Here is a 23,852-nt window from a genome sequence, read left to right as displayed (position 1 = left end):
CCTTGTTTCAATCCATACGATTAATTAAATTTTTATAGCTTGATGAATAATCACTTTTGTAACACTATACCTAACCGTCTAACGTTTAATCAATTGTACGAAAAAACTAAAAAAACTCAAACTATTTGGCAGCTTATTTGTCAAACAAAAGACTTGATTGAATGGAAACGCAAGAATGACTGAATTTGAACAAATTTATTAAATCGGATCGTTTGGAAGGGAAAAAATCGATCATAGACAGTGAATGAAGTTAATAAGGAAATGAATAATTATTCTCACGCATATACTTTGCTTCTTTTTTTTTTTGCTCCCTAACCAAGTGCGTAATCAATGTAAATCAAAACAATTATATCGGTAATTATTTCTACGCGTATTTTATCCCTCTCCACACTTTTTACAACCGCTGTGGACGGCGGAGGGATTAGTACCGGTATAAACCGTCGTCCCAAACCGACTACCGTACACCGCACGCTCCGCAATGGAGGATTATGGGTATGCTAATGAAACCGAATCGCGTCGTAAATAAATTAACCGTTTCCCACCGGCAGCCTCTTATCTCAGATCAACGATCATCGATCCACAGAATCAGAGGGTCGGGTCTCACTTCGTTCCTTCGGTGAAGTTAAATTATTTATTTACACATATTTCTGCCCACCGATTTTTCCGTCTAGATTAACAATTTTTCAATCGACTAAAAACCGAATCTCATTCGATTTCCAGCGCAAATTCACAATCGCCTATTTTTTATTTCTAATAAAATTTTTATCCTGTACATTCATCGAAAAATATCAATTCATTTTATTTTTCTTTTCAATTGATATTCGTCGATATTTATCGTTGAATTCCCAATTCAATTCGATTGAATGAAATATTTCTCCCCGAATTTGACACACGAACATATGAAATTGGTGACTCACGTGAAATGATGCATGTGGTATAGTTTTCAATTTAATTAGAAAAGAAAAATTGAGTTTCAAGAATGAAGAAGGAAGAGAGTAAGACGAAGATGAGACGGACTTGGGTTCTTCTGAATATGAGCCTCGGAAATGACCGCATACCCGGAGGCTCTTGGGGCGTAAAACCAGTAGCCGGATAGGCTTAAGGTTCGTTACGTTACACGAGCACACTCTCTGTGGCCTGCAGAGTAATACCGGAGAGCCGTGTTTCACCGTAAGAAGCGTTGCAGGTTAGTTATACGTATTACAGAGGCGCCTTTGCCGATGAACGACGGCTCTTCGAAACTATAAAAATTTGCCAATTTTCGTATCACGAAGAACTCTGAACATTTTTGCTAATTTTTTATTTATTTATTTTTTATACGTTAGATAATATTGTTACTGCATGCTTGGTTCATTTATACTGCACATACACTGATTGTGAGACAAATTTCATTTGTTATAGTAACTAGAAAAATTCAGTAAAACAGGTATCGTTGAAAAAACTGTTTGAACATTGTTGGAATTACGAAAAACGAGGTACGCGTAAACATTTTGCGCTATTCTCGATCCTTTTTTGGCAATTGCAACGCAAAATCAGTTGGTGAGGTTTACTCTACCTTTTTAGTTAAACGAGGCTTTAACGTCAATTTATTGTTGCACGAGCATTGTATTTACGCACTAGTTACAAAAAAATCTAGCAACAGTGATCGTAATGAGAAAGAATAGTAACGGATACTAGACTTTCCGGTAACAGATAGAAAACTAATTTTCATTTTCTACCTAGAACTATACGAGTATTTTTCGATTGTGGTAAAAAATGAAAATAGTTAAGGACCGAGCGGTAACCGGAACTAAAAATTTTTCTCAGTGTATAGATGAGAGTTTTTGATCAGGATTATTTTGGATTGTTTTTTCACTCTTTCTACAACTATTTTTAACACTTTTCGGCCGTTTTTAGATCCGCTTCACTTTTAGTGCGAAAGAAAAACAGCGAAAACTGAAGAACACGTAAACCAGAATGGTATTAATGAGATATTTTGAAATAGAAAAAGTAATTGTTCGATGATTGGGTGGTTTTAACAAATCTAGAACATCAAAATTCAGCCGCAATATTGTAGTTATTTTTTTATTGAAGTGGCGGGTAGTATCCGAGATATTACATTTTGCGATATCATTGCTTAGAGATTTTTTGTCAGATTATTGATCATCGATAGAAACTGAGAATTTCATCAAAATCAAAAAAAAAAAAAAAAAATAAATAAATAAAAATGCCGTTTTTGCGTACGTCAGCAAGAAATCTGTTTTCTCGACATACCACATCGATCGATTTACGTTTTTAATTCACCAAATAAACAACTTAGCCTCGTCTTAATAAAGATAATCTGAATAAGATATTTTCTCAACCGAATTATTCTTATAAGTTGTATGCCCTTGATGTTTTTTCTCACATTTATTTAAAGTTTTGATCAAAAATTGTAGTATTTTTGCTGAGAGATTTTTATTCTCAAATCAGCACTATTAGCAATACAGATTAAACATTCCTTTTAAAGTTAAATGCTCAAGTAATCGAAAACAGGCTATTTGTTTATCAACTGTATATAGCTGGCGTCATTCCATGTGATTATGAAAAAGCTTGAACGAGTTTCAGAAGACCTGAATCACAATTACGTTTCACTATTCCGGACGATTTGATTTTTCAAAAAATACTAGCATCTCGTGATCACCGATTGTGACTACGTCAAAATTAATCTGTACAACCGGTCCGTTCGAATGGAATCGATCAATTTTAAATTCTTATGATTTCGTATCTGGATTGAGAAAGAAATTGATGATTCACGAAATCTACGATATTTCGAACGAACCGGCCTACTTCGGGTTCTTGGAAAGTCTATTACAGAGTATGAGAAACAAAACTGCGATAACATTGAGAAATGTAGGTGAAAAATTAGAAACGTCATCGAGGGAGCAGCTGCCTGAAGGAGGGCACGGGAGTGGCGGTATCGCGGTGGAAAAGAATTTCTGAAGGAATGCTTTTCGGAAATGTCGTTGGGACCGGGAGCACCGGAGTCCGGTAGCTGAGAGCGGCGGGGAGGCTGGAAGGAGGGTTCCTTATCGGGCTACATCCACTAAGACCCGGCTATTTGTACAACAGCCGTGGCTTTATAATTAGCCGATAAGGCGGTTCGTTAAAAACTTGAAAGAGAGCCGTAAAGGTTCCGACTCGAAAGCTGAGAGACCAGAGATACACATAGTACCTACTACGAGTTACCTGAACCAGTGTTGCGACTTCTGTTACAATTTTAATGCCCCTGCTCTAAACCCCGCCGTCTAGAGGGTGTTCGAGAATTATTTTTCTATGACAGACAGGCTGAACGAAGAGCAAAATTCAATGATATTTTAACAACTATGTACTTGGGAATTCCTCCAAATCACTCCGATCATCTCTGATCTCAAAATGACGTCCACTTCGATTATTGAACGGTCCATAAATCTCGCGGTATTTGATAAGTGTCGATGAAACTTTGGGTCATAATTTTTGCCATCGGTTTCCGGGTATGTGAATTTTTTGGAATTTTTCCAACGATCAAGTTCGAAGTTAGGTGATTTCAAACTTTCCAAATGGGACATTTTATTAACGAATTGAGGATTGGAAACTTCTTATCACGAATAGATTTGTCTGGTTGTACTTGCGGACGCGATTAGGTTGTAGTTGAAAGACACCTTGTATATTGCGCACGTTGTGTAAGATGGTGTAAGTGCGTATAAAGTGTATATTGCTCGCATGCTGCAAAGGCCTGCTCACAGGCTGGCTTTCGGCATTTCTCCTCTGTTTTAATCAGCATAAATCAAATTTAGAGAGGGCCGTTGAAAGGACTGCCATCTCGCCGCCAAGGATTCTTCTTTACCTCATCGTAATTATCTAAACGTAAAGAGAGCGAGAGAGAGAGGTAGATACGTAGTGTGTTAAACACGAATATATACATCCCGAGGCTACACAACTCGTATCGGTGATGTAGAAGTAAGTAACCCTTACACACGGATGTAAAGATAAAAAGAGAACAACAACATGCTGCGGGAACTAAAGAGGTGAAAAAGAAGGAAGAATAACAGTAGGGAAGACTCGACCTGGAAATCCAAACAAACTTTGTTACACGATCTCATCGGCACCATTACGCTTTACTTTTAACGATACAATAAACCGGCTTTATAACACCATTTAGGGTGAGTCTCGTTCTCCCATTCAAGACCCGTGAGGATATTCAACTTTTCACCATCGAAATTGTATACCATTATGTATCTCTTTTACCTTCCTCAAAAGTGCTGAAAAAGTGTACTTCGATCGTTAACATCACACGTGCGAAAGGTCTGCTTGAAAATCCCCATCGTTGGAAAACAATCGTATAAAATCCGACAGACATCAGAAAAGTGTCTAAAACATCCAATCGCTCACAGTTTGAGATAACTTGACGTTGAATTTATCTTTTCTTCAACAATTCCATCAGCTTTTTTTGATACCAGCCATCAGGTCAATGAGAACTGTCATAGCTCGTCCAGAGTTTGACATTAGTTTCCAGGATTGTCCACCTCGTGCCAAATTCCCTCTTTCGACAAAACTTTAGACTGGATTATTACATGGTTACCATATCCCGACGATCCTTCGATGATATGTTTTAATGCCAAGCGATACTCCGAAGCTCCTCACGATGCTTGCGTGTATGTTATAGCGAAGAGAGCAAGGCGATGCCGAAAGACTCGTTGTACCCCGGAATCCTGGGCTAGTTGGGCGGTGGGAGAGGGTGGCGGTAAGGAGGGAGGGTTTCGCCGCCAGAGGATGCACCCCGCTGTGGAAGTCTGGAGAGCTAACAAGCGCCGATAGCATCGTGTTCCTTAACTGGGGTCCTATTCCTCCCTCTCTCCTCCTAACGGCCCGAGTGTTCCTCCCCCCCCCCCCCCCCACCGCCCGTTTTACTCCTCTGCCGGCGCAAGGAGCGGCACTTCGGTCCTCTTGGTCCTGATCCCGATCGTCTGATCTCTTCTTGTTCGCCTTTGCATATCCTCCAGCCACACTCTCCTTCTCTCTCTTTGCAGACGTCGTTCGATCACCCACGCTAACTTCTTCCCCATAGATGCAGCGTGTGTATGTGTAAGCTGCATGAATTACTATGAATGAGAGGAGATACGCCTCGGACCATATCTGGTTGGATTACATTCAGGGAAGTATCGTCATCGTCCACATTCGGTTGACCTGGAAATCGTGAAATCAATCCAGATTTTTCAACATTAGAAGAGTTGCAGGAGCTTTCGAATTCCGGTTTGCTCGCATTTATTGCACTTTGTCCGGTATTTGTGAAAAGCTCGTATTTTCATTCCGATGCTGAATATCCGCTCAAACGCAGTTTATTCAAAATACACGACAAGTCGGTTATATTGAGAAGCAGAAGTACCAGAACTGTGACGCTTCTCCAATTGTCAGACTGGTAACATCGGACCGTTTTGCTGGTCAAAACTGCGGAGACCTTGACACCGTCTCTCGGATTTGTCGTTAAAATTGAAAGTTCGAAGCACTCCCTGGAGATTCGGTGTTTCGAATCCTTGGGGAGGTCCTTGCCGAAGGAGACATTGCGGCATGGTTAAAGCGAGACGCGGGGTTCCTTTCTGCGCCTGCACAGCTCCTGCTGGTTAAAAACGCGCCAAGAATTTCTACGGGACACAGAACCCATCCGACTCACTGGGATAAGTTTGCCTTCTTATCCCCAAAGGATCAGTCTCCTGACTTTTGTCGGTACGTTTTTCCGCTCGCTTTGAGTAATGGAGGTCTACCGAAATCAATTTCCACTCCAGAATGCTCAACCACTCGACGGGTCTGACGAAACCTAAGACCAAACCTACTCTCTTCGCGTTTGTACATCGCTGGCAATCTTCTCGTATTCATTACTCAAGGATTGATCAGGACGCCGTCCTTTGATCCGCAGGACGCGAATCGTCCTATCGCTTGATTGCATCGGTAGCTGAACAGACCATTTCTAAAACTGTGACGCATCGTCTGTAGACGAGAATTCGATCTTACCACAATCAAATTCGATCTCACCTTTGGTTCACCGATCTTCTCATCACCTTGTCAGCATTGCAAATTAGTTTTCAATCTGAAGCAATACTTATTACTGCCTGTAATTGAATAGCTTTTGGAATCGCACACGATTTGATCTATTTTGAAATTGTTTCATCTGATTTTCACGCATTTTTACTGATGTTTCATGATTTAACGGTAGCTGTGCGAATTCTCGAAGAAACGCTACGATTCCGTGTGATTTTGGTTGGACACTCGGAACTGCAATTCAATCGTACACTCACAATTACGTTTATTCGCTATGATTTTTATCCGTTCTACAATCGATCGTTCAACGGTTACTTCGCAACAGTATTTTAATGAAAAGAATTCGTTTCAGACGAACTTCAAACGCGGTCAGTATACATATTAACCACAACAAAGGTTCTATCAAGAATCGAAAACGGCAGTTGCATACCGGCGAAGTTTGTACGGCATGAGGCGGTGAAGAATCATTATCGGCTTAATTACAACGGTCGCGTAACGAGCGGCAGAAACACAAACGATATCTACTCGCTTATCGGCAAGAGTAATCGCTCCTCGCGCGAGGCCATTTTGAATTCCATCGAAGGTCCATCTTTCAAGGGAGCCGGGCCTAATGCTTTCATTAATTGAAATTAGCGGTATCCTCAACGCTTTGCTTTGGTACCCAACTTTCGGCTTGAAATTCAAGGTTTCGGATCTTCGTCATTTGGCAGTACTTGAAATTGGTCAGGGTCACTTTTCTTTCCGGATCAATTATTGCAAGTTACATGAAGATTTCCACGTTTACTCCATGTTGGTTCGAACATCTCTGTAAGTGTGCTTCCAAGATTATCCCACAACGATTTGTGGGTTTCGGATGCTCTTCAACGTCGAGTTAACGACCAGCGTATGGATTCCTAGTGAAAGTGGGTAACCGGTCAGGAAACAGGAGAGTTTTCTTTGGAGATTAATTTCAAGTTGCATAAAGATATCTGCTCGATAATGTTTCGCACTTCTCAAGTATGCTTTCAAAATTCTTTCATTGGCTCCTTTTCGCCATCGAACCAATGGTTTTGCAAAATGGACGGACAGCATATCTGGATTCTGGGTGCAACTGAGAGCACGGCCAGTAACAAGACGAACGAGTGATCGCCTCGTAATCGGTTCCATACCATATCTGGTAAAATCCCATGGTGTCCTGTAAAAAATCCCTAACAAATTCAATGACATTACCAGGACATTAAGAATAAAATATTTCCTGTACGCAAGAAAAATTCAAAGACAGTTTCCAGGGATCTTCGAAGGACAAGCAAAATTCAAGGACATTTCCGGGAGCACCGGACATCATGAATCCAGATTCCAGTCGGTCACAGTCGCTGCTATCGAGCCGCAACGGCATGACGGTGAAAACATGGAATGACGCATTCCGGGAAAGTCTGGGAGGTCGGCACTTCGAGTGAGGGTGTGCCATGAGCGTCTTTATTATCTCGTGACCATGCATCGGGTCTGTGGGGTTTCCGTTTGAATTTTGACAGCTCGGAACGGTTTACCGGGGATCGGATGCACGGGCGAAACGGTGGCGTCGTCATCGTCGTCGGTGCGTATAATGTGTGCATATACACACTTGGGCGGCGTAGTTTCTCAAGGAAGCTGGAAAGGCAAACAGGTCATTGTTACTTCTTATGTACGCTCTCGAGAGTTCGAGTTCCGAGCAAACGTATATATATATATATACATATACGTATAGATAATAACGCGGGTCTTTTCAAAAGGCGCCGAGACGGTGCTTATCGAGTCAAATAAAGGTGTCAGAAGAGGATTCGGCGTCCTGCAGGACCCCGCTCGGCATAACTCAGCCTCACCTCGGCGGGGGGTAACGGGATTGACTCCAGATCCATCCTCCAGGACCTCCCACGTGTCTCCTGTTTGCACAGGACCCTCCGCCGATGCTGCCGCCTATTCTACTCCTGAATAATTGCCCGCCCTTTTCGGAACTTCCTTGGGTACCATGAATCATTCAAACATCCACCAATACGTATGGATTACATATACGGTGATATACACACACACTCACGTCGAACGGACACCCGCATCGGATGAAAATTCTTCTCTTACTCCAATCGAATCTCGATAGATGGTGAATTTTTCTTTAATTTTACCGTCAAATACGCTTTAAATTTTCAACCCAGCTTCGGTCGTTCGGTCAAATTGCTTTGCCTATTTTCCGGCCAACTCCAAGCATCGTAAAATTACCGAAATCAGAATAAAAATTTGCTTGCATCGAATTTTGAATGAAAAGTGTCTAGCACGGTTTCACATTCAAATTCTCTCTCTCAATAGGAAGAAAAGTCTAGTCGGTTAGTTTTAAAGTGTACAAGTCGATGTCAAAGTCTTATGAATTTCATCGAGTTCGTTAGCGATTGAATCGAATTCTCGAATTTTCGGCGTGTTTGGATTGAATTTTTCTTTCTTCTAATCGTCTAAGTAATAGGAGCAATTATGAACCTCTTGTAATTAAAAAAAAAACAAAAAAGAAACGTGCCAGCAAATCTCTGGATGTGTAGAATGTTTGAGAGTACCGGCAATTTTCTTTTCCCACTTCAATTGAAAGCCGGCTCTGTGACCGGTCGGATTTTCCTCCTGATTTTTCCACTCGTCGAAGTTTCCTCGGCAGCAAGGTGGCCGCTCGAGGCTCTACGGATCGAGTCTCGGGCCGGGAAATAATGCCACAAAGAGGCCGCGTGGCACGAAGCCGAGCCGAGGGGCGAAGGGGGAAGAAAATCCCAAAACCCTGGGGACCAAGGTTCGTTAACACCATTATGGGCAAGTCCAAATATTGTTGGACTGAGCGAAGGACCTACAGCAGCGATGCGATCAGGAGAATTACCGGCACTTCTTTCACCCTCTGCGCGACGCGACTTCGGTCCCTTTCCATAACTCAAATTTGAAAAGCGTCTTATTTTTTTTTTCACCAGCCTTCGGCCTCGGCAGTCCCCCATCTTCGCTTACTGAGAAGTTTTGAGTCAATCACTTTCTCCAATTTACGTGGCATTTTATGCTAGAAACTGACAAAAAAAAAAAAAACAGCATAGACACGATGAACTGTACGAAGATCCCTGTTTCGAGTCATTCGAATTGCAATTTTTTTATTTTTTTTCTCCTCATACTAATTTATCTGTATAAGAAGATTTATGCTTGAGAAAATAAAGTCCAAGGTATCTATAATATCCTCTACTGGTTTCTAGGTTTATCTGCAATTTTCGTTTTATTTTGCGAAAGGAAAAAAAGTAGAAAATAAGTCAATTAACGCGGTTTAACCGTTTGTGAGTAGAAAACTTGGAGAGATTTGAATGAGAAATAAATAATGTCTGGTAAAAAGAAAACTTGGCAATTACTTCTTTGGAATTAAAAATGAAACCGGAACCCACTTGAAAAAATCATTTCGATATATATCAACGAAGTATTTCCCAGAATTATGGTTAAAAAAAATTTGCGAATATTGATTTTTTTTTTCTTCTCTTTCTACAGAGCAATGAAGAAAGCATTTCGATACAAGTTCGATGGAATAATACTTGAAAACTCCGAGGACTAACTTTTGAGAAAATCCTCGAAGATAAAAGTGATGAAAGAAAAAAAAATAAACAAATAAATTAAAAAAAAAAAAAAAGTGTCTACATATCCGGACAAAATAAAATGTAATTCGAAACGAGTTGATTGTCATCAAAATACGCATTCCAAAAATTACAACTGTCCTGGCGTATGCATCCACGTGTATAAAAGACGCGCATAACTCAGTTTCAAGGCGCTGGATTGCGGAGCGGTTTTCGTCAAAGGGCTTATCGAAAATATCCTCATACCTCCACGGCGACCGGGTGATTTAGAGGTTGACTTTTGACCCGTTATCTCTTAGGAAAAAAGCATTAATACGTCGAGCCTGAGGGTAATTAATATCAAGTTTGTTTCATGTGTATTTCGTTTCTCTGTCTCTCTCTCTCTCTCTCTCTCTCTCTCTCTTATCTCACTCTACACGAATCGTCCAGTTTTGATATAATAATACGTACCTAAAATAGTTAGACCCGCAGAGCTCGCTGGATGACTTGAAAGTACGAAGCCGCCGATCAAATTTTCAAAACTACAATCGTCTCGAGTTGGAATTTGAACCTCGCGCGTTTTTAAATCTTGACTCACCGCTGTCTGAATGATACAAGATATAAATAAAAAAAAAAAAAAAAAAACAAGAAACAACTTTCCTTTTCCATTTTCTTTTCGTTGGCGCGATTTTTCATCGATTAGATGATTGGAAAATGTTTTGTCAGTCGTAAAGAAGAATAAAATTATAATCGTGAGATCTATTAAACGATGAATTTAATTTTCTGGCAAATCTGTTCGTTTTTTTTTTTTTTTCTTCCTTGTCGTTTTCTTCTTATCTCCCAATCCAGCAGCAATTTTTGCAAAACTATTTTCCCTTCATCTACACTAACGCGTATTGTACAGAGCGATGCGATGCTTGTTGCAAGTACGGCTGTCGGATGAAAATGATGTATATATATTATATAAGTCGGCGCTTTTGTAGTCGAGTTTGGTCCATCGCGTTGTGGTTCTCGACCGCAAACTCGCGGTTGACAGATATATTACGGATTATAAAACGCGGGGAAGAATAAACAGGATGCATTGTCTATGGACACCGTAAAATATACAGCAGTATATTACACACCGCCGTATTATGTTCGAGACGATGAAAAAAAAAAAAAAAAACGATACAGACAAATGACGCAGCTTTTATTTAATTTCATTTCATACCACACATTTCCTTTTTTTATTCCTGCCCGGCAGAGTCACCCGACTCTGGTGGGATGTTTAGTCGTTTACTTGTCGTTTGGAATTCCGGAAAGCAAGAAAAAAAAAAAAAAATGTAATAAAATAAAAACGTTATAGGTAGCTTCCCAAACCAGACTATAAGATATTGTATCAGTGTATAAATACTAAATACTATGCGTTATATAATATTTCACGATTACGCTTGAAGCCATTCAAAGTATCAATAACTAGGTCATAATAATGATCAAACGAAATTTCAATTGTTCCTCTGATTTCCAGTTCTGGTATTCGATGTGTTGTCCTTCTCGAACTTGTCGATCATATCGAGCCTGAGGAAGGAACCTACGAGCGACCTGGCAACGGATGCTGCTCTTCCCGGTCCAGCGCCGGTGTGCAAAGCGGAAGTGGAACTCCTGTTGCTGCTCTTTGCGACCTTGACCGGTTTCGTCTCGGCCCAAATATTGATCGCGAATTTAAACTCGGCCTTGAAGGCCTCCCACGGTGTCACCTGGAAATTAATATTGCAAAGGGAGTGGGGTTGAAATTCGAAATTTGAAAAGTTTCGCAAGCGCAAAATTTCGAACTTTTTGGTGGTGAAACTTGAAGGAAAGATATCAAACTTTGGAGAAACAACCAAGTTTCAAATGGTATGAAACCCGACGCTCATAGTTCCAAAAGTGCCAAAATGAGAAAATTAAAAAATTCGTAACGTTGAAATTCTGGATGATCAAAGATTTTCAGTTCCGTGAATTTCTGGCTTGGTGATATTTCACCACTTTGATCTTTCTTTGTTTTGGAATTTCAACATTCTGATTTTCGGTTTTTCTCATTTTTTTTACACCCAATCGTCGAGTAAACCACGCTGTGTGATTGCATTTTAATTTTCGAATTTTGCTCCATCGGAACTTTGCTCAATCATAATTTTAATTTTCGGAATATTGCATTTCGGTACTTTGAGCCGTCGGGTTTCCGACCGTTCGAAACTTGGTTGTTTCTCCAAAGTTTGATATCTTTATTTCAAGTTTCACCACCGAATAATTTGAAATTAGACGCTTTCGGCACTTCAACTCCGCTCCTGGCACAGTAAAAAAGCGACTGCAGCGAAATAAGCCACGCGTTAGCAGACGGGACTGACCATTTCGTCGACGGCGACTTTTCTGACGTTCCAGAGGAACTCGAGGATCGCTACTACGCAAGCTGCCGAAACGCCGCACATCAAAACGAGGAAGACACCACCGACGTTTGCTATACCGAGCTCAAGCTCGTCCGAGTCATCCGTCGCCTCGCCAGTCTTGTTGCATTCTGCTGTCTCTGGTTTTAGGTCTCTCTCCTTCCACCACTTGTCCTTCAACTTTTGCAAGACACCCTGTTCTTGGAGCTTCAGTACCGCCTCGCTGAACAACGTTCTGTACGGTGAGTCTGAAGAAGAAGGGAAGGTGAATCGGAAAAGCGGAGAACAAGACATCAGATGGAGATCTACGCACCAACCATACATCGGAAAAATACCAACAAAACGTTGGCGAACCTTGGCATTCGATTCAATTCAAAGGTCGAATATTATTCCAAGGTATCCCAGGTCGATCTCTCATATTTGATTTCTGTTGTAATATGTTACAGTAAACTAAAAACCAGTAAACATATTAGCCTACTATAACATATTACAAAATAATCTAAGTCGGCGACATCGACTTGGGATATCTTTCTTCTTACGGCTCTGTACAATAAAATTAGTAAACTGTAAGAAAAACGCGCTGTGAACTTGCATAGCCTATAATTTCATGACGTTCTAACGCAATTTGATGTTGCGTTTCCGAGTTGACGAAGAAAATTTAATTTTTTTTTTCTTACCAGGAGAGAATATTACCTACACGAAGATGACGATATGCTAATAGAAAATTCATCGCAACGATTGGCGACAAGCCAACGATTCGGGATCATTGAGTGATGGTTAAAATATAATAATTTTTATCCTTACTCAAAGGCATGGCAATGCCGTATCCTTTGTTGTCTAGAAACCCGCCGATCTGTTCGAGCTTGCAGCTTCTTGCTACGTGGTACTCGATGGAGGTGGACTCCATGATGAAAGCGTACTTGCTGTCTTCGCCAAGTACGCGTTTAACGCCCTCGGCGTTGTCCTTTGTAAAAACACTGGGTCTGGCCTCCATCATAGCAGCCCACATCCGTTGGTAAACCGAGTTGCTCGAATTCTATATTAGGGAAAAAATGGTCACCGCATAATTGATTCGTCACTCCGTCAGCGCGAGAAACATTTATCGCACAGTTTCACAGCGTTTCACCGCATCTGCAGAGTGGAAAAAAAAAAGAAAAAAACAACAACAACACGCGGTGTGGACAGTATTCAATATTTTGCAGTGTCAATCTAACACTATTTCATGTCAATCGAATACTACTTGTCGTCAATCCAACACTGTCTGACGTTCAAGTTCCGAATTGACCACGAGAAGTGTTTCATATAGTAGCCCACACCGGTAACCTATTTGGTCTATTTTAACATCGTCAATTTTTTACAGTGTACCTTAAAGAACATGGACGTGGATCCGCCGTCGACAGCTCCATACTTGATGGAGGACTGCGTGGCCAGATCCTCGGCGCTGGTTATACTGTCGCCCATTTTTCCGGCGGTCAAAAAGGCGGCCAAGTTCGCGGTGTAGGACGAGGTCATGATCAGGGTGAAGAACCACCACATTCCAGCCACCATGCGGATCGACGGTGCCCTGTGAACGGCCTTAAGTGTCATCAATTCAACGGACATTCAGGCCTGCGTGAGCGTCCAACGGATGTTTCAAGGACGCGAAGGTGGATACGAGGCTCCACCGCAATTACGAGAGTCCTTCACTAATTAGCCGAGCCATGATCGTTGTGTAAACTTTTACCGTATGTTTGTCTTCGGCATTTGAGGGACCGGCATTACCGTCGACGCGACTGACATCGTCTTGGTGCTGCGGTACCACCAACTCGGCTTCGGGACTTCGGACAGCCGCGCTATAGGAGTCGGGTTAACCAAGCGTCACCTGCATGTGCAGGAGCGTGGATACGCCGAGTAAACAAGCTCGGCTGCAGGCAACAAATAGCCGCCGGGATGACACGCTAATAAGTGGTAAGCCGCCTCAAATGCGTCCGGCAAACACACCGTCGTTAAGGTTAATTGTACCTACTCTCTCGCTGACTGGATGAGAACACACGTCATGCTGGGTATATGGACGGGGAAATGATAGGAATCCGAGTATGAGAAGCCGTCTGCATAAGTTGGGTATAAGGTCGCGGTGGTCGCAGATCATGGAAACGAAAATGAATTTGGGGAACAAACAGGTGAGGCTCTTCTTCCGGTTCGCGAACGCCAACGGCTTCCGATTTCTTCCGCTGGGCTCTTTGCGATGTTTTGCATCCCAGGAAGGCACAGAGTCAGCTGAGAAGCGTTAATTGCCGGGTGACAGAGAATGGGAAAAGAAAACATCGAAAAAAACCAACAGGCGGAGGCTCACTTCGGTAGAATGTCTGAACCCTGTTGCAGAAGTGATCCGATGCTGAGCCACATCGAGTTCATCAAGTTAAAACTGTTCTCCAATTCTTCAGGGTCCGGATTGCAAGGATGAGGGTTGTCCCACTCGCCCGGAGCGATTCTGAAACCATGTTTCGTCTGTATTTTCATACTCAAGGGTCGAAACTTGAAATTATCGAAATCGAGTTCGACCATTTTGTAGTACATTGCGTCAGTCCGAAGGGTTGAAACTCCAAATAGGTCTTCGAATGTTCGACAATTTTCGGGACGGTTCGTAAATTCTTTTTTCTCGACGACTAAAATCTTTTCTGATATTCGAACATAAAATTTGACCAACCTGGCGAGGAAAAATAATGCAAGGGAAACGGCCAGGTAGGCAGTGGCGACGTAGATCCAGACATCGGTGGTGAACGGGGACAAGAAGGAGAAAAGATCCGGTGGTTTAGTCTCCGGCTTCTTGTGTAATATGCTGATACCTGTATGAAAACGAGATGAGACGGATACGTGAGAGAGCAGGATCGAGAAACCATTTGTAAACCTGAGTAATTTCGCCAGTCGGTTTTACCAACTCACCAAGGTTCATGAAGGGCATTGTAAAGTCGACGGCCGATTCCCGCTGGTGGTTAATTGTCAGATCGCAAATGGCCAAGTCAGCTTCCTGAAATTACGAAGTCAAAACCGTTCAGTGAAACGTATAAAGAGTATCTTACTCACAGGGTGAGGTCACATGAAGTAGGACAGACCGATTTTATCAAATATAATTTGACACACTCTTGGGTCAAAATAAATGCACCGGTATTTCGTCGTTTCAGTGAGTGGGCGCTTGTCAATGAGAATAAGAAAATTTAAAACTTACGGTACATCACATTATCTAACAGATTCCGATTTTTTTCTCCTCTCTACTGAATACCCACCAACAAGAAGGGTATTCCAAGTCGATCTCTCCGATTTGATTTCATTTCTAATATGTTATAGTAGACTAGAAACTAAGCGACACGTATTTTTTTTTATCTGCCAAATCCCCCCTTGACATTCCTTACTTTGGAAGGTGGTTTCACCACCTTAAAGTGTTCAATGGCAGATAAAAAAAAAAAAAAATACCTGTCACTTAGTTTTCAGTCTACTATAGCGTATTACGAAAGGAATCAAATCGGAGAGATCGATCTGGGACACCTTCTTCGTCGGTGAAACGCCGAAACACGAGTTTCTTCATTTTGGCCCAAGAGCACTCGCAAAGATTTTCGTTCAAATCGTCCTGTCCTGTTTCACGACCTTTCCTCATCATTCTCTCTCCATTATTTCTTCTCAAAAATTGACTCACGCGATCTTGCAAGCGCCTGACAAGCCCGTCCCAGGTCTTGTTGACATCGCTGTATGAACCGTAGTTACCGTCGGGCACCAACTCGAACTCGTAATCAAAATTAAGGAGCTCAGATATCGCGTGGATAAGATCGACACTGTATCCGTAGTATCGCTTCTCTTTGATAACGATACCTTCGTTTGAATCCTTCGGAATTTCCATAAAGTATGGCGGACCCTGTAGACGGACAACATTTAGTCTGCAATTCGGTTCCAGCCGAATGTCTATCAATGCAAGGAGATCCAGACTCACGATTCTTGTTGTAACTTTGTAGCGATTGATCTTAATTTTACTTTCGATGTCATCCTTCCGCTCCTGGGCGGACCGAGTCAGCCTGAATCCTTCATTGTCCTGAATAGCGATGGTCTGGTACCTGTCCAGGTAAAACTCCCACACGTGAATTTGAAACGTTTGCCTCTGTCCGAACTGATCAAACTCCATCGGACCCGTCAGCTCGTCGACTCGAGTTTCCTAGGTTCAAATTCAAATTAACGCGGGACGCATTCAGTCGGTAAGGAAGGCGACTACCGACCGAAAATTCGATCGGTAACTCCCCATAATGTTCAGACATATTTCCAACTGCGAGAATATTTGCGATCGGCACGAATATCCATGCCTTGAAATATTTCTTCAGAAGTTAAGAAGATCTCAAGAGATGATGAGTGTCGGTAATAGGACCCCCGGTGGTATGCCAACGAATTCACCCGACACATCTTGAGACGAGTTGATAAGACTGCATCTTCTTTACCGACGGTAAGGAAACGAGATATTCTATTCCGATGTCGAATAATCGACCATTGATAAATTACCTCGTGAATCTTACACCCGTTACGTGTTTATACTCACGGAGCGTATCGCCTCGGTCAAATTGCGTCCTGCCGAATATTTTTCCACGGAATTGCAAGCCAGCGGTACTGGCACAAGATCGAATGGTGAATCTGCGTCAATGTTTGCCAAATTCAGCGCGTCCAACGCCTTCTTGAAGAGTAAAAGAGCGTCGTAAAGAAGGGCGTCTTCAACCTGAAATAATTAATGAGATCCGTAAGATATCGAGCTTACTATATTCTCGAGTTTCCACACAAATTCGTGAAATTGATTTTTTCTCGCCAAAAAGTAATGTAGAAAATTGAAAAAAAAAAAAAACACAAGAAAAAACAGTGCAACGTTTGCGCGAAAACTATTCCAAGTCGCGATGACCTACGAAAATAATGAATATTTTTATTCCTGCCGCGGTTATCCGCTGAAACTTTTTGACAAGGAACAACAACCCTTTTTTCAAACAATGCGCAGCGTGCACGGAGCGAGATAAAATTTTCCTCTTTTTTTTCATATAATTTCGTCGATGTAAACGTGGGACTGAGGTTAATGAAAAGAAAATTAAGGTGACCGTCAGCTGCTCGTAAGTGCCCCTCGTCGTTCGCCAGGGGTATGAGATGTGTTTCAGCACTGTTGTATTGTGGACTGGAACTCGGACAAAATTGAACAATATCACAAGCCTCGAAACAGTGCCTCGCTTGTTGTCCACCGAGGGATTAATGAAGACATTACCCAGAAATTTGACACGAGACCCGACAAAAATAAAGAGGGACACATCTTTCGGTCGAGAATTGTCGAACGTGGCAAAGAATTTGAAATTTTCGCAGAAATAAGATACTATAGTCAAGGTTTCTGTACCAAGATGTATATTGATTTGAAACACGACGTGTTGTGAATAACGAAAATTAATTCATCGAATAAAGGTAAAAACGAAAAAAAAAAATATGCCAATTATCTTCGTACTGAGGATAACATTGAGCGAGTATCGTTGTACGGGTTAAATGAGAGACACAATTTCGTTTGAAAAGGAAATTATTAACTGCCCGAGGAGACTGTAACGATTGTATTTTTCAATACATAGCTTATTTCACTCGAGTAATTTTAAATAATTACGAACCCTGATGTCGAGCTTGAGGGCATCTCTCAGTTCGTCCTTTCTGTCTTCCATGAGTCCGAGTCCGGTGATATTAACCGGTGAGTCCTTGAAGTTCTCGATGATCCGATCATCCGGAAAATTCTGTAGAACGGAGAAACAATCGCACCGTGAGAAAACAGAGTCCGAGTCTCAACAGAAGCAGGGTATGAAAACAAAAAAGAAAAAAATAAATAAATAAAAATAAAATGAAAACAAAAACGAAGCTAGAAAAATAGAAAAGCACTGTCAATTCCAGTACATCTGGAGCTGCTTCCGGTGCTTTTATTCTTCTTCGTAGTTCGGAGTATTTTATATAGAGCGTTCAGTTCAAGTATCCGCCCATTTCTGCTCTTCCTTTTTCTTCGATTTTGTTTTTATCTCTTCGTCGCCTGTCTCGATGCTACTCAAGAGATAAGATCAGGAGAAACGAGAAAAAAACACGAAAAAAAAAAAAACAAAGAAATAGAGAAACCGGAAAGTTATAGACTGGCTTCCGAGCAGTTTTGTCAAGGCAATGAAAGTCTATTAAGCAACTTATATTTCCCGTCTTCGGATCGATTCATTCTATTCTATTTCGACTCGCAATTTCATTTCTTACATACATTACAACGATGACAGTGCAAATTTGAAGATAATACAAACAAATAAATTAACACGTTCCCGTTTTTCTGGTCTCTCTTATCTCTCTTATCTGATAAACGTCATAACGAAATTTAAAGAACGGTATTGTAATAAAAGACGAAAAATGGTCAAATAATCGCGAAACACAATTCTGGGCACTTTGAAACTTGAGATTGTGATAATTTACAAAATTTTTCAAAATCCTCCTACCAAGCCGGAAATTATGTAGGTGTAGTAATCCTTCATCAGGTTTACTTGTTTCGCCTGTTCGAGAACAGGTATCAGGTTATCGTACTCGACGTCAAGAAGTATGTTTATATCACGCGACGTCGCGACGTCTTTGAACAAAGAACGGTAATCCGGTCCTTCGCCGAGCTGCCTCACAGTCACCGGATCATCCTGAGGCCCGTGAAGCTTCAGCGCGTCCTGGATCCTCGAGAGACCGTCGTCAGTTTCATAGATCGCGATGAACTGCTTCCAGGGCATCGCCGTTATCAGTGTTGCTATCGCCTGAGGAAGACAACAAGAGACTTCGCGTTATTCGCTACTATAAGATCGCGATACGAAACGTAAGATTTTTCGTTTCTCATCAAGAAAAATAGGATTTTCGATTCTTATTGTTGGAAGAAAAACAAAAAAAAAAAAAAAAGAAACGACACTCTGCGTACAATTGAACAAACGGTTCCAAAAAATTGAGACTAAAGTCGGTCGGGCTGAATTTTAATCGAACAAGTTTTGTAACAAGTAAAAAAGCAACATTATGAGTAGTGTTCTAACGTATATATTAGCGTTATTTTACTTCATTATTTTTATTAAAAAAACGTACCTTTCGTCTCATTTTGATCAATCTTAAATGGCTCAAGTTGTCTCTGAATGAATTCTCGAATAATAAAAAAAAAATAAAACAAAAATTGCCCAAGATGAAATTCTGTTTTTAGTTATTCGTCTTCACGTAATTGCGAAAAAATTTATAAATACAAGCTGCGTGTAAAATCGTGATGGATTAAAATTGATAAATTTGTGTCGCTTTGTGGAAAATTCGTTTTGAGAAAGTTGGACTAACAATAAATCCATTTACACGGGAAATGAGTCTCAATTCGTTAGAATTCCGTTATAAAAAATACGAAAGAACAAACGATTAAAAACAGGCATTTGTCCGTTTAATTTTCTTCTTCACATATCGAGGAGATTTTCTTTCCAATTAAAATTCATATCAATTTAACCGTCAATTTCTCAATTCCAACCACGCTCGATCCTGTCGTATTTCATTCGTCCGATTGTCATTTGACGAATCTTTGCAGATTCAACGATTATGAATAAAACACACAGTTACATGCATAGAGATAGAGTAAATATAAATCATGAATATTATCACGGCTTTCAGCTATATTTTATATCCGATATAGCGGCGAGTAAATTTTTTTCTCTCTCGCTCTATCTCTGAATGAAAATTCGAAAGAGAAGTAAAAAAAAAAAATTGAAAAAATTGAAAAATTGTAAAGTAAAATTTTCCTCAGTCGACAGCTATATTATGTTGTTAACTCGCTTGCATCCCTCGTCACTCTCAAAATTCATACCAGATATAATACATAAAGGGTCTATCATGTACGTGAATTCTGGCCATGTGTTATAACGTACATACAGTTGTGTATACATATGTATATGCGTACATACGTATACATGTATAAATTCATGCAGCTCTCTCGCGGATAATTTAATCCGTCGATTTCAACTGGAAACCAGAGCACTTTGCTTCTACGCGCGCGCAAGGGTGGAGATATTGGCGAATAAAATATACGTATGTAGAGAAAAAAAAAATTCTAGCTATTCCAATTTTTTTTTTTTTCTTTACTTTTTCGTTTTTTTCATCGATTTTCACGAGTCGCGTGTTACGGTTTGAACTGAAACTTGAGGTATGTCCACGTATATTTCATCGGAAAGCTCGAGAGAACATATTTATCAGAATCATAAAATTATCTGCTATTATATTTCAGCTTGAATCAGTTTTCAGGATTGCTGAAAAGAAGTCTATAAATATTTCGTTTCGATTCTATTCAAATGGTAATTTTACAATCTCCAAAATACCACCAATTGAGACAAAATACGTTTTGAAAAATACGTGTCGCGACCTCTGTTCGTCGATATAAGAGCCGATCGTACTTAATTCTGACACGCATCGATAAATTTCAATGGTTCTTACGAACGGTAAGAAAGAAAAATAAAAATCTGACGATTTTACAAAAAACTTTTCATCACCTACCGTTGAAAATTGTTTTGTTTGTAAGAGAATTGGTTTACAGACTTTTTTATATCAAAGAATTTTCGTAAAAAAATTATTCTCTTCGATTCTGTTTCACAGGAAATAAATTTCTTCATTTTCAATTCCACACGTTGATTCGCGAACGATTTTACTTTGTTTCTTTATTTTTTTTCTTTCTTCTTCTTGTTCCTCTGCGATACTAAGAAGATATTCGGTGTCAATTTCGGCTCGTTTCCGATATCCCGAGGACATTTACACCTACGATACAGTTATCATACAAGTATATATAACACACGTGTACACATTAGGGTGGTCCTTATTTGGGGTGCTGATGAATTTCGACAAGTGCGCCCCCTAGACACGTTCGAAATAAATGAAAAAAAAATGTGTGCGAAAACGGAGCGCTGTAGTCCAATTAGAAGACGTGCCTCTAAGCTCGTTTTGTTTTTCATTTGAATAACATGGGATTTTTAGACTACTTCAATCATTATGTTTTAAAAAATTCTTTTTTCACATAAATCTGTTGTTCATGGGTACAACTACGCGTATATTTTTCCACAAGTCGTTATCACAACCTTTACGCCCCCCCATCCCCCTGATATTATACACGACGGCAAATTGATCAACGTGAGAATACCTCTTTTTAGCCGCTTGGTGCTTGGCAGTATTTCACCAATTAAAAGGCAGTCTTATCTACGTCATAAGTTTGTAAAAAAAAATAATTGTACATGTGGGAAAAAATATGTATTTCAATTAGTGTATTTCAAAACACATCGTTTATACTTCATACTTTTTTAAAAAGTAATAATTAAAATTAAAATGTTTTGATCGCCGTCTGTTTTTTTGGATCGGAAAAGATTTTACGATATTCCGAGATCCATGAACAACAGATTTATGTGAAAAAAGAATTTTTTGCGTTCATGGGGACAACTCAAAAACATAATGACTGAAGTAGTCTGAAAATCCCATGTTATTCAAATGAAAAACAAAACGAGCTTATAGGCACGTCTTCTAATTGGACTACAGCGCTCCGTTTTCGCACACATTTTTTTTAATTTATTTCAAACGTGTCTAGGGGGCGCACTTGTCGGAATTCGTCAACACCCCAAATAAGGACCACCCTAGTACACATGTACCCATACATATATATTACATATATACATATATGCGAACATTTGCGAGAATTCCGATTACAATTTTATTGGCCGATACGGACGGTTTTACAGCTCTCGAGTAATCGAGGAAACGACCGTGGTGAGGTGGGGGCGAGGCGGGGGAAAAATGTTGAAGAAAAAACAAAAGTTGGAAAGCTGAGTACGTCGCCTCGGATTTAATTAAATCCCTTACACCGTGTAGGTACAGCTGAGCGTGAGGTTGGTCGAAAAAAGGATAGAAGAAGAGGAAGACGAAAGAAAAAAAAAAAAACTGCGCTAACGCAGCCGCGTCGATCGGCTTGGAAGTGGATGAAAAAAAAAAAAAAAAAAGCCAGCGAGAATACAAAAAAAATCAGACGACGTAGTTTCTTTTTCTCACGTGCTAATCCGGCCGTTCGAGGGGTAAGAACCACCCCTAAAATTGACCCGAAAAAAATAAGGGATGCGGATATTACCGCCCAGTTTGTTTTATCAAAATAGTTTCGCGTCGTTGTTGAGAAAGCCTTTAAAAAAGAAAACAGAAAAAAAACAAATAAATAAATAAGAACAACAACAAACAACGATTCTTAGGGCTGGGCTTCAGGGGTGGTTTTTACCTCTTTGAACAATTAAGCTCGCGGGTCAAAAAAAAAAAACACGTAACCGATGTTTTTTCCTGTGCTGAAACTTGTCGCGGAATGAAAAAAAAAAAAGTCTCGTAAGAAACTCGCGGTAAACAGAAAATCAGCATCCCTCCGCAGTTACGAGACATAAGATTATTGGCCTGTTTCTACTGAATCTTATATATATATCTCATATCAGCTAGATGCCTCTTATCTCCTGTTTAGTCGTAAAATTCCTCACGTTTGACTCACTCTGAGATAACTCGCGATAAAATTGCGGGCATGTATATATAAATATATATATATATATAACAATGCACGTAACTAGGGTGGACTGGGTTTTTTTGTTACCGAGAGGAAAGACTTATACTGTGTGCTTTCTGAATTGATTACGTTTTATTAGGATATGATGTAAAAATCCGCGTAGACAACGACAACAACAACAATAATAATAACAATAACAACAACAACGAAACGATTAATACGGTTCGAAAACTGTGATTCAATGTGATCGTAATTGGTTGTATGGAAAAAAAAAAAAAAAAAAAAAAAAAAACCGATTATCAATAAATAACTTTACAGCAATTGAATCGAATGGTATGATTATTTTTCTTGAATGAATCTTGCTTCATTTTCGTTTTCAATAAATTTTTTTGGCAAGACGTAAGACGAATTTTCACATTCAAACACTTATCTTGCAATTATCGTTGTTTTTTATTGTCATATTATTTGTTCAAATAATTGTTAATCTTTCTTTTTACCGGACTGTACGGGCTGTACGAGTACCTTAGTCGAGAAGTATAACAATTGTAAACAAGATCGTCCGAGTCTTTATGTGGCACCGTGAATTTTATCGTAGGGCTGTTACCGTTGTACAAACCCGGTTTTATATTGAATCACGACAGGTTTGATGTAGTCTCAATCGTTTCTTCAACGAAATAAAGCCGAGCGTTAAATCGACGATATAAACATTCCGAACCGACAAAATCGTCGCATTGAAACGTACGAAACGTCGAGAAGCGAAAAGAAGCACGCGGAATTGTTTTGCCGATAAAAAAATTAAACGACATCGAAGACTTTCGAAACGTCTGAAAATTCTTTTACTTTTCGAATTTTCGTAATAATGCAGATTCAACGATATAAAAAGTAACGAAATAAGCTCAGAGATGGACTGAAAATTTCGTTTAAAATTTCATTCACATAAACCGAGATGTGTGCGAATTTAAAAAATTGCCCACTCGTATTTTCATTCGCTACATTGAACTTTTTTTTTTTTTTTTCTCTTTCCATTTCTTTTTTTTTTTTTTTTCTCACCTGTTCTGTCAAACGTTGCCATCCGCTATTGTGTTTCCTTGACCGTTATAACGCGATGGCTTGCGAGAAAGAATATTTCCACAATATTCACAGACATTACGTAATATATATTTACTCAGCACGGTGTATAAGAATTTTTCCTAAAAGCTTCTGCGCCATTATGCGAGGTAATTTTTGACGTGAGCTGGTAATCGCTATTTAACGACAGGAAGGCATAACGGAGGTTCGGTAATTTGCCCTGAT

At 40.1% G+C, this 23,852-nt stretch overlaps 1 protein-coding gene across 3 annotated transcripts in view; it reads right to left on the bottom strand.

Moving 5' to 3' along the window:
- Positions 1-10,771: 10,771 nt before the first annotated feature.
- Positions 10,772-23,852, bottom strand: part of LOC124222672 (glutamate receptor ionotropic, kainate 2) — a 46,148-nt gene continuing 33,067 nt past the window's right edge. For all 3 annotated transcript variants that reach the window (XM_046633888.2, XM_069137548.1, XM_069137549.1), the window contains 12 exons: positions 18,490-18,789; positions 17,641-17,760; positions 16,554-16,727; positions 15,960-16,178; positions 15,669-15,884; positions 14,921-15,005; positions 14,685-14,823; positions 14,331-14,468; positions 13,364-13,562; positions 12,803-13,034; positions 11,963-12,246; positions 10,772-11,335 (listed from right to left, as the gene is read on the bottom strand). In XM_046633888.2, the coding sequence (XP_046489844.1) occupies positions 11,084-11,335; positions 11,963-12,246; positions 12,803-13,034; positions 13,364-13,562; positions 14,331-14,468; positions 14,685-14,823; positions 14,921-15,005; positions 15,669-15,884; positions 15,960-16,178; positions 16,554-16,727; positions 17,641-17,760; positions 18,490-18,789 (2,358 nt within the window). In that variant the 3' untranslated portion in view covers positions 10,772-11,083. The remainder of the gene's footprint in view (positions 11,336-11,962; positions 12,247-12,802; positions 13,035-13,363; positions 13,563-14,330; positions 14,469-14,684; positions 14,824-14,920; positions 15,006-15,668; positions 15,885-15,959; positions 16,179-16,553; positions 16,728-17,640; positions 17,761-18,489; positions 18,790-23,852) is intronic.

The sequence above is a fragment of the Neodiprion pinetum genome, chromosome 7, assembly GCF_021155775.2.
Source record: "Neodiprion pinetum isolate iyNeoPine1 chromosome 7, iyNeoPine1.2, whole genome shotgun sequence".
Classification (NCBI taxonomy): domain Eukaryota; kingdom Metazoa; phylum Arthropoda; class Insecta; order Hymenoptera; family Diprionidae; genus Neodiprion; species Neodiprion pinetum.
This window is presented reverse-complemented; position numbering and strand designations above follow the sequence as displayed.